The sequence below is a fragment of the Physeter macrocephalus genome, chromosome 7 (assembly GCF_002837175.3).
Source record: "Physeter macrocephalus isolate SW-GA chromosome 7, ASM283717v5, whole genome shotgun sequence".
In the NCBI taxonomy this organism is placed as follows: domain Eukaryota; kingdom Metazoa; phylum Chordata; class Mammalia; order Artiodactyla; family Physeteridae; genus Physeter; species Physeter macrocephalus.
In genome coordinates this window covers 54,458,052-54,468,086 of record NC_041220.1, presented here as the reverse complement: position 1 = coordinate 54,468,086, position 10,035 = coordinate 54,458,052, and the positions used below count along the sequence as shown (strand labels likewise).

The 10,035-nt window shown below is 38.2% G+C and overlaps 1 protein-coding gene across 1 annotated transcript in view; it reads right to left on the bottom strand.

Annotated features, from left to right (window-relative positions):
• CORIN (corin, serine peptidase) overlaps positions 1 to 10,035 on the bottom strand; it is a 229,776-nt gene that overhangs the window by 9,465 nt on the left and 210,276 nt on the right. Inside the window, exons 19-20 of the mRNA XM_024131999.2 lie at positions 9,610 to 9,881; positions 7,349 to 7,482 (exon numbers count right to left, since the gene is read on the bottom strand). Coding sequence (XP_023987767.1) covers positions 7,349 to 7,482; positions 9,610 to 9,881 — 406 coding nt within the window. The remainder of the gene's footprint in view (positions 1 to 7,348; positions 7,483 to 9,609; positions 9,882 to 10,035) is intronic.

Here is a 10,035-nt window from a genome sequence, read left to right as displayed (position 1 = left end):
AAAGGAGCACCTCAATACGTAAGGCAACTGCTAACAGCTGTAAAAGGAGAAATCAACAGTAACACAATAATAGTGGGGACTTTAACACCCCACTTACATCAATGGACAGATCATCCAGACAGAAAATCCATAAGGAAACACAGGCCTTAAATGACACATTAGACCAGGTGGACTTAATTGATATTTAGAGAGCATTCCATCTGAAAGCAGCTGAATACACTTTCTTCTCAAGTGCACATGGAACATTCTCCAGGATAGATCACGTGCTGGTCCACAAAGCAAACCTAGGTAAATTTAAGAAAATTGAAATGATATCAAGCATCTTTTTTGACCACAACACTATGAGATTAGATATCAACTACAAGAAAACTGTAAAAAACAAAAACACGTGGAGGCTAAACAATATGTTACTAAACAACCACTGGACCACCGAAGGAATCAAAGAGGAAATCAAAAAAATACCTAGAGACAAATGAAAATGAAAACACAATGATCCAAAACCTTTGGGATGCAGCAAAAGCAGTTCTTGAGGGAAGTTTATAGCAATACAATCTTACCTCAGGAAACAAGAAAAATTTCAAATAAGCAACCTAACCTTACACCTAAAGCAACTAGAGAAAGAGAAAACAAACACAACCCAAAGTTAGTAAAAGGAAAGAAATCATAAAGATTAGAACAGAAATAAATGAAATAGAGATGAAGAAAACAACAGAAAAAAATCAATGAAACTAAAAGCTGGTTCTTCGAAAAGATTAAATTGATAAATATTTAGCTAGACTCATCAAGAAAAAAAGGTAAGGGGCTTAAATCAAAATTAGAAATGAAAAAGAAGTTACAACAGACACCACAGAAATACAAAGCATCCTAAGAGACTACTACAAGCAACTATATGCCAATAAAATGGACAGCCTAGAAGAAATGGACAAATTCTTAGAAAGGTACAATCCTCCAAGACTGAACCAGGAAGAAATAGAAAATATGAATAGGCCAATCACAAGTACTGATATTGAAACTGTGATGAAAAAACTCCCAACAAACAAAAGCCCAGGACCAGATGGCTTCACAGGCAAATTCTATCAAATGTTTAGAGAAGAGTTAACACCTATCCTTCTGAAACTATTCCAAAAAACTGCAGAGGAAAGAACACTCCCAAATTCATTCTATGAGGCCACCATCACCCTGACACCAAAACCAGACAAAGATACCACAAAAAAAATAAAAGGAAATTAAAGGCCAATATCACTGAACATAGACCCAAAAATACTCAACCAGAATACTAGCAGACCAAATCCAACAATACATTGAAAGGATCATACACTATGATCAAGTGGGAATTATCCCAGGAATGCAAGGATTTCTCAATATCCACAGATCAATCCATGTGATACACCACAATAACAAATTGAAGAATAAAAACCATATGATCATCTCAATATGTGCAGAAAAATCTTTTGACAAAATTTAACACCCATTTATGATAAAAAGCTCTCCAGAAAGTGGGCAGAGAGGGACCATAACTCAACATAATAAAGGCCATATATGACAAGCCCCAGGTAACATCATACTCATCAGTGAGATGCTGAAAGTATGTCCTCTAAGATAAGGAACAAGACAAGGATGTCTACTCTTGCCATATTTACTCAACATAGTTTTGGAAGTCCTAGCAATGGCAATCAGAGAAGAAAAAGAAATAAAAGGAATCCAAATTGGAAAAGAAAAAGTAAAACCATCACTGTTTGCAGATGCCATAATAACTATACATAGAAAATTCTAAAGGTGCTACCAGAAAACCACTAGAGCTCATCAATGAATTCGGTAAAGTTTCAGGATACAAAATTAATACACAGAAATCTGTTGAACTTCTATGCATTATCAACAAAAGATCAGAAAGAGAAATTATGGAGAAATGCCATTCCCATTGCATCAAAAAGAATAAAATACCTAGGAATAAACTTACCTAAGGAGACCAAAGACCTCTATTCAGAAAATTATAAGATGATGATGAAAGAAATCGAAGATGACACAAACAGATGGAAAGATACACCATGTTCTTGGCTTGGAAGAATCAATGCTGTCAAAATGACTAGACTACCCAAGGCAATCTATAGATTCAGTGCAATCCCTATCAAATTACCAATGGCATTTTTCACAGAATTAGAACAAAAAAAATCTTAAAATGTGTATGGAAACATAAAAGGCCCCATATAGCCAAAGCAATCTTGAGAAAGAAAAACAGAGCTGGAGGAATTAGGCTCCCTCACTTCAGAATATACTATAAAGCTACAGTAATTAAAACATTATGGTACTGGCACGACGACAGACTTATAGATCAATGGAACAGTACAGAAAGCCCAGAAATAAACCCACACACCTATGGTCAATTAATATATGACAAAGGAAGCAAGAGTATACAATGGAGAAAAGACAGCCTCTTCAATAAGTGGTGCTGGGAAGAATGGACTGCTACATGTAAAAGAATGAAATTAGAATATTCTCTAACAGCACACACAAAAACAAACTCAAAATGGTTTAAAGATCTAAATGTAAGACCAGATACTGTAAAACTCTTAGAGGAAAACATAGGCAGAACACTCTCTGACATAAGCCGCAGCAATATGCTTTTGGATCTACCTCCAAGAGTAATGAATATAAAAACAAAAATAAACAAATGAGACCTAATTAAACTTAAAAGTTTTTGCATAGCAAAGGAAACCATCAACAAAACAAAAAGACAACCTACAGAATGGGTAAAAATATTTGCAAATGATGCGACCAACAAGGATTAATCTCCAAAATATACAAACAGCTCGTGGCTCAATATCAAAAAAACAAACACCCCAATCAAAAAATGGGCAGAAGCTCTAAATAGACATTTCTCCAAAGAATACATACAGATGGCCAAAAAGCATATGAAAAGATGCTCATTATTACTAATTATTAGAGAAATGCCAGTCAAAACTACAATGAGGTATCACTACACACTGGCCAGAATGGCCATCATCAAAAAGTCTGTAAACAATAAATGCTGGAGAGGGTGTGGAGGAAAGGAAACCCTCTTGCACTGTTGGTGGGAAGATAAATTGGTACAACCACTATGGAGAACAGTATGGAGGTTCCTTGAAAAACTGAAAACAGAGCTACCATACGGTCCAGCAGTCCCATTTCTGGGCAAATGTCCAGAGAAAACCATAATTTGAAAAGATACATGCACCCCCTATGTTCATTGCTGCACTATTTACAATAGCCAAGACATGGAAGCAACCTAAATGCCCATCAACAGAGGAATGGATAAAGAAGATGTGCTACATATATATAATGGAATATTACTCAGCCATAAAAAGAATGAAATAATGTCATTTGCAGCAACATGGATGGACCAGGAGATTATCATACTAAGTGAAGTAAGTCAGAGAAAGACAAATATCATATGATATCACCTATATTTGGAATCTAAAAAGATGATACAAATGAACTTATTTACAAAACAGAAATAGACCCATAGACTTAGAAAACAAACCTATGGTTACCAAAGAGGAAAGGTTGGGGGGAGGGGGTGGATAAATTAGGAGGTTGGGATTAACATACACACTACTATATATAAAACAGATCATCAACAAGGACCTACTGTATAGCACAGGGAACTTGACTCAATATTCTGTAATAACCTATATGGGAAAAGAATCTGAAAAAGAATGGATATATGAATATGTATAACTGAACCACTTTGCTGTATACCTGACACTAACACAACATGGTAAATCAACTATACACCAATATAAAATAAAAATTAAAACAATTATTGATAGGTATGTACTTATTGCCATTTTAAACCTTGTTTTCCAGTTGTTTTTGTAGTTCTTCCTTGTTCATTTCTTCTTTTTGTTTTTCCTTTTGTGATTTGATTATTTTTTTTGTAGTATGCTTGAGTTCCTTTCTTTCTGGTTTTTGTGAACCTGCTGTGTGTTTTGATTTGTGATTACTATGGATTTCAAGTATGTTGACCCATTATTATATCTGTAAACTGCTAGTCATACAAGTTCAAACACATTCAAAAAGATCTACATTTTTATACTCCACTCTCCCACATTTTGTGATTTTTGATGTTCTATTTTACATCTTCATACTTATTATTTTGCTGTTAATTGTAGTTATAATTGCTTTTACAAAAAAAATTTTTTTGCTTTTTAATCTATGTACTGGCCTAGTTAAGTGATCTTCAATCCTTTTACATATTTGCTTCTCCTATTGTGATTTTTCCTTTCCAATAGATTCTTCCTTCTTTTCTAGAGAAAGAAGAAGACCCTTCTTCAATATTTAGAGAAGACCCTTCAATATTTCTTTTAGGGTAGGTTTAGTGTTGCTCTATTCTTTTAGATTTTTCTTGTCTTGAGAAATTCTTTATCTCTCATTCTATTCTAAATGATAATCTTGCTGGGTAGATTATCCTAGGCTGAAGGTTTTTCCCTTTCAGGACTTTGAATATATCATGCCACTTAGTAGAAGTGGTGAACATTGCATTCATAACTTAGCAATGCCGTAAACCTAACTAATAAGCATAGATTTTGCAAGAGGCTAAGCTGTTCTGTCTGAAAGCCTAATTGATTTTTAAGCAAAATTTACTGGAAACAATTTTATGAGACATATTCCACAATTTTTTCATCTCCTCTTATATAAAAGAAATACTAAGATACTGACTTATTTAGGTTGAGCTACTTATTATGCCAGAGAGTGATTAAAATGGGATATTTACAGGTCAGCATCTCTACACTTCCAGATCAGAAACTTAGCCACATAATTATTTAGCATCTAATTTTTGCAAGATTCTGTGCTACAGTCTACACAAGTAAAGAGCTACTTTTGTCCCCAAGGGGCCAAAACTCCGCTTGGGTAATGAGAAAAACTACATGAAAGCAAAATCTAAGGGCTATAAATAAAGGAGTCTTCAAAGGAATAAGTGATTACTTCCAGCCAGAGGGGAACACAGGGTCCCTATAAGAGTGGGTTTTGAGCTAGGCTTAATGAGGCAGGTGGACATTTGTTAGTTGGAAAACAAGAGGTGAAGAAGCATCAATTCAAAACAAAAGGGGGATACAGCTAAAGGTACAATTTGTCTGGTTTTTGGTCCTCTTTTCTTCTTCATAATATTGGGCTTTAGGCCAAAGTTTATGTTTGGTTTCAATGCTGAGTTCCATGATTTCTAGACCTTAACAAAGGACCCATGGCTTCCAATGTGACCTGTTGATGCAATTAAGGAAGGTAATGAGAGGTTCTGGTGCATAATCTTGCTCCAGACTTGGTAAAAAGTAGCTTTTGTTTGTTTTGTGTTTTGTTTTCTACCTGGGGTTGTGTTAGAGAGCATCTGGTATGCATTTAAGATAGCCAGAGTGCAGAATTCCCACCACTAAAGAAGTTGGCAGGACCTGTTTCCTATTAGACATTATGATATGAACATGCCTACGCCTGTGGCTGTGTTGGACCTTCATTTCTCTTTCAAAGAATCACCTTCTATCCCCTACCTTTAGCAGTTACCAAGAGATGAAGAGGAACTAGTTTTTGGTACACATCCAGATCATGTTGGCAACAGGGAGAAATGTATTCACATTAATCATTGCTTCTAGAATAGTGTAGTGACCAAGCACTTGAATTCTGAAGCCAGGCTGCCTACATTCATATCTTCATTCTACCACCTTAATGCTGGGTGATATGGGGTAAATTACTTAACCTCTCTGGTCCCTTGTTTTCTTGATCTGTAAAATAGGAAAAACACACATACTGCCACAAGAGATGACTGTGAGAATTAAGTGAGTTATTAGAAAGTATTTAGAAGAGATCCTGGAACACAGTAAGCACTAACTGGTAGATATTAACATTCATATTGTTGATATTCATTGAGGGCATATGCCAGATGTTATATACAGATATGTTAAAATATTGAGACATTAACCCAGTTAATCCTAAAAATATGCTGCAAATCAGCCCCATCTTACTTGGGAGAAAATATTCTAGAGAGGTTAAATAACTTCTTCAGGCCACATTGTTCTCACTGCCAGAGATGGGAGCCAACCCAGACCTTTCAGGTTGCAAATCATGTGTCCTAGCCCTGACACCATGCTGCCTCCTAGTCACTTTATTTTGGCTTTGGTCTATCAAACCTAGGCCTCTTGCATGGAAGGCAGGGGTTCCTCTATCACTGCCCACCTCAGCTGGATGACTTGGGGCCAGAGGACAGAAGGGAAGGTGACTCACTGAAACTTCAAGGGAGCCTGCCCGCCTCTTTCCCATGACAACTGTCTAAATCACCACCAGGCCATTTCTATTCTGAAATGGACAATCAAAAATGTCATTTTATTATGTTGGGCCAGGGGCAATAGCATTGTTGCATCTCTTCTTCAATTCTAAAACTTGGGGGCAATTTGATCTACTCCAAAGCAGTGAAATAACAAAGATGCTTCATAGCACTGTAGTGCAAGAACTGCCTTCCCCACTCTGTTACAAGCTTCTTTAAGTGCTCTCCCTTTTTCATCCTCCCCTGGGAGCCAGTCCAGTATAATATGCAATGAGTGTTCATTAAGTAAAAATGCTTCCCTGCGGGGGGGTGGGAGTGGTGGTGGTATGAATTGGGCGATTGGGATTGACACGTATACACTGATGTGTATAAAATGGATGACTAATAAGAACCTGCTGTATAAAAAAATAAATAAAATAAAATTTAAAAATTAAAAAAAAAAAATGCTTCCCTGCATTGCTAAGTCAGCATACTCTATGAACTGTTGTGACCGGAAATCCTGAGTCTAAAGGTCGTGTTCAGTGATATTTGAAGACATGCTGGCAATCACGTGCAGCCCCAGACAATGCCAGTGTGATCAACTCCTGAGATGGAGGTGGGTCTGTCACACACCCTGGAGATTGGGGTGTTGTCTGTGCTTCAGTGCCATCACCCCGATGGTTGACTATGACCTTGGTGTCTGTCCCCTGCTTCCTGAGGCAACCTGGTTGGAGCTCTGGTTACCACTAGCTGCTCTCAGACACGTGCTTGTCCTGACCACTAAAATGGTCCAAGGAGGTGGACCAGAACAATTGCTTCTCCTCCTGTTGCTGACCCAGGGTGCTGACCCCATGCAGGAGGTGAGAAAGCAGAAGGCAATCTGAGTGAGGGGCTTGGAGGTTACTCAGGGCGTTGCTTGGATCCTGAATAAAGGAAAACACCCTGTGAATAATTAAACATTTGGTAATAAATTATTTTCCAAAAATGTCCCCAAAGGGCCACACATGAATACTAATGGACTTACATGGACCCATTGAACCTACTGCTGAACTGAATCTCCTTGGTAACCAGAAAGCAACTTACCATGCACGAGTCAACTGTGCCAGACTCATAGCCGGCACAGATCATCCGGGTGGTGATGGTCTTTGTGTCAAAGTAGGACTGACACTGCTCCAGAGAAATAATGCGGACTTCTCCCTCTTGCAGCTTAAAAGGCACTGGATTTTTTTTAAAAACAAGAAGAAATAAAATATATGAGCGTAAAATGACTCAAAAATGAGGCTAGCCAAATCTGAAATGATAACATTTTTATATCAAGAAAACCATGCTCTTAAAATGTCCTTTCAAAGATGAAGCTTATTTGGAATCAGAATTTTCCAGTTATAAGTGCTGATAGCAATCATTTCATCAAACCCCTTCATTTTGTTAATGAGAAAATTTGAGGCCCAGACTGGTTAAGTAACCCGGCTCATGCTTTCCCTCTCTTATTATGTGTAGCAACCTAAACAATAGCTACTACAATGAAAAGGAAAATAAGCCAGAGCTCTGCTCCAGGTGGGAGGGAGGCTGCCCGCTCTGTGACAGCTCAACATGTGAGCCCTGCTCTGCTAAAGTTCAGACTGCCTGTTGAGACTAACAGAGGAAGGGTTGCCCTATCCTTGGTTTGAACAATGTGTCTCATCATGTGCTACAGTAGCCATCATTTGAGGTCAGAACCTTTCATCCTAGAGGATGCATCAGAGAGATGTGGAAAGGGAAAAGCCATCCCTTAGTGTCAGCAGAGAGAACATGTGAATTTCATCTTGCTCCAAAGTTCTCACAGAATAACAATGTATTTCTCAAAGCCAGCAGCAAGAATCTCTCATTGTTCAGCCACTCTACAAAACATACACACTGTTCTCCTTTTAGATAGTGATGGTGAAGCAGTGTACATGTACAGGGTACCTTAATGGAAGAAAGAATACGTTTTCCAATACTTTTGGAAAAATCAATGCAATGCAGACAGTGGAAGTTCCCCAAGTTGTCAAAAGAATGGTAAAAAGAACCATCGCTAATGTTTACTGGGTACCCACAGTGGGCCAGGCTCCTGCACTCAGCATTCTCTGGGCCTATTTTCTTTAATCTTTACAACAATCCTGTGAGTTAGACAGTTGCTATTATTTTTTCCATTTTATAGTAAGCTAGAAAGTGGTGTAGTCAGTGTCAATCAGATCTTTCCAATGAACGCATACCCTTGCTCTTCCTACTACATTATATACGTGGTGTGTGCCATATGTCACACGATTACTCTGAGTTTAATGTGGATATTGGGAACAATACAAGTAGAGGCAATATAGACTCTGCTCTCATATATCACAAAACTATAGCTTTTAAAAACCAAGATTAGCAGGCATGGTGACATCATATGTCTGACATTGCCTTCATATTTCTTACATGTTAGCTTTTCAGAAGTCATTGACTTACTACTGTCTATTTACTTTTTTCTTTTTATTCTCAGTTGATCGTATAGAAAAGAAACTCAACTTAGCTCAAAACTTGACTAAATTTCAAGAAAAACAATCGTCCTTCAAATTGGCAGTTGGTAAGACGGATAACAGGACACAGATATATATCATCATCCCTGAGAGCTGCAGTACTACACCTGATATAGTTGGCATGGTCAATGCCTACCATTAAAGAAAATATCTCATCGATTAAATTCTTATTCTAAACTTTTAATAAGTCAAGCAAAATGAGAGAGTCCTTTATGGGAGGCTGAGAGTCAGCAGTACAAATTTTTAAATTTCTATGTTTTATTTTTTGAAATCATCTAAGAACCCGAACTATTTAAATTAATTTGAATAGGCAAATAGCTAACCAGTTTTCCTTCTAGAAAGACTTACAGGTTGTGTTACCGATGTCGATAGGACCAAATCATAACAAAGAGTTGGAAATGGGACCGTCCAGCTTGACTGCAGAAGCGGAACTACCTAACTGCTAGACAGAGGCTCCGCGTGACTTTGCCTGAAGTGAGTGCAAATCACCAATAGAAACAATGCAAGGGAGGATGACTGGTAGGTCTCATCTTGCGTACCAGCTCTAAAACATCAGTAGTGGCTCCCTGGAGAAAGACTGAGATGTGGAGAAGGATTTCTGAGGTTGTAGCTGGGCTTGGCAGGTTTAAGTGCATGGTGAAGTATTGACATCTATGATTTGCATGGAAGGGAGAGTGACACACAATGCTAAGTATTTGTGGCTCCACTTTTATAAGTGAAAATGGGAAATGATTGCCAAAGGCCAGGAAGTACCCCATTGTTTGCCAGTTACAAGCTGAAAGGCAAGTGCTCCTGAGGATCCTGACTTACTTTTGTTGCCCATGTGTCCCCAGCCTGTGATATAGCAGTAAGTATCAGGTTCTAATGACTGCTCCGGGCTGGGTAAGCAGACGGGCCGGACGTAGCTCGTTTCATTGATGTCTTCGCTTAGCTCCACTATGCTGATGTCATAGTCCACCACTGCTCGACTGTAGCGAGGATGCAGGATGATGGTTTTCACGAGGCGCATCTGCATGAACGTTGATGGGTGGTCTAGATTAAGGATGCCAAACACCACTTTCCAAACGGCAGCATTCTCTCTCCTAAAATAATAATTCAAGAGCTATTGGCATCTTAAACTCAGATTTATCTTTTAAAATTTACATTTTCTTTCTTTTTTTTTTTTTTTTTTTGTTTTTTGCGGTACGCGGGCCTCTCACTGCCGTGGCCTCTCCCGTCGCGGAGCACAGGCTCCGG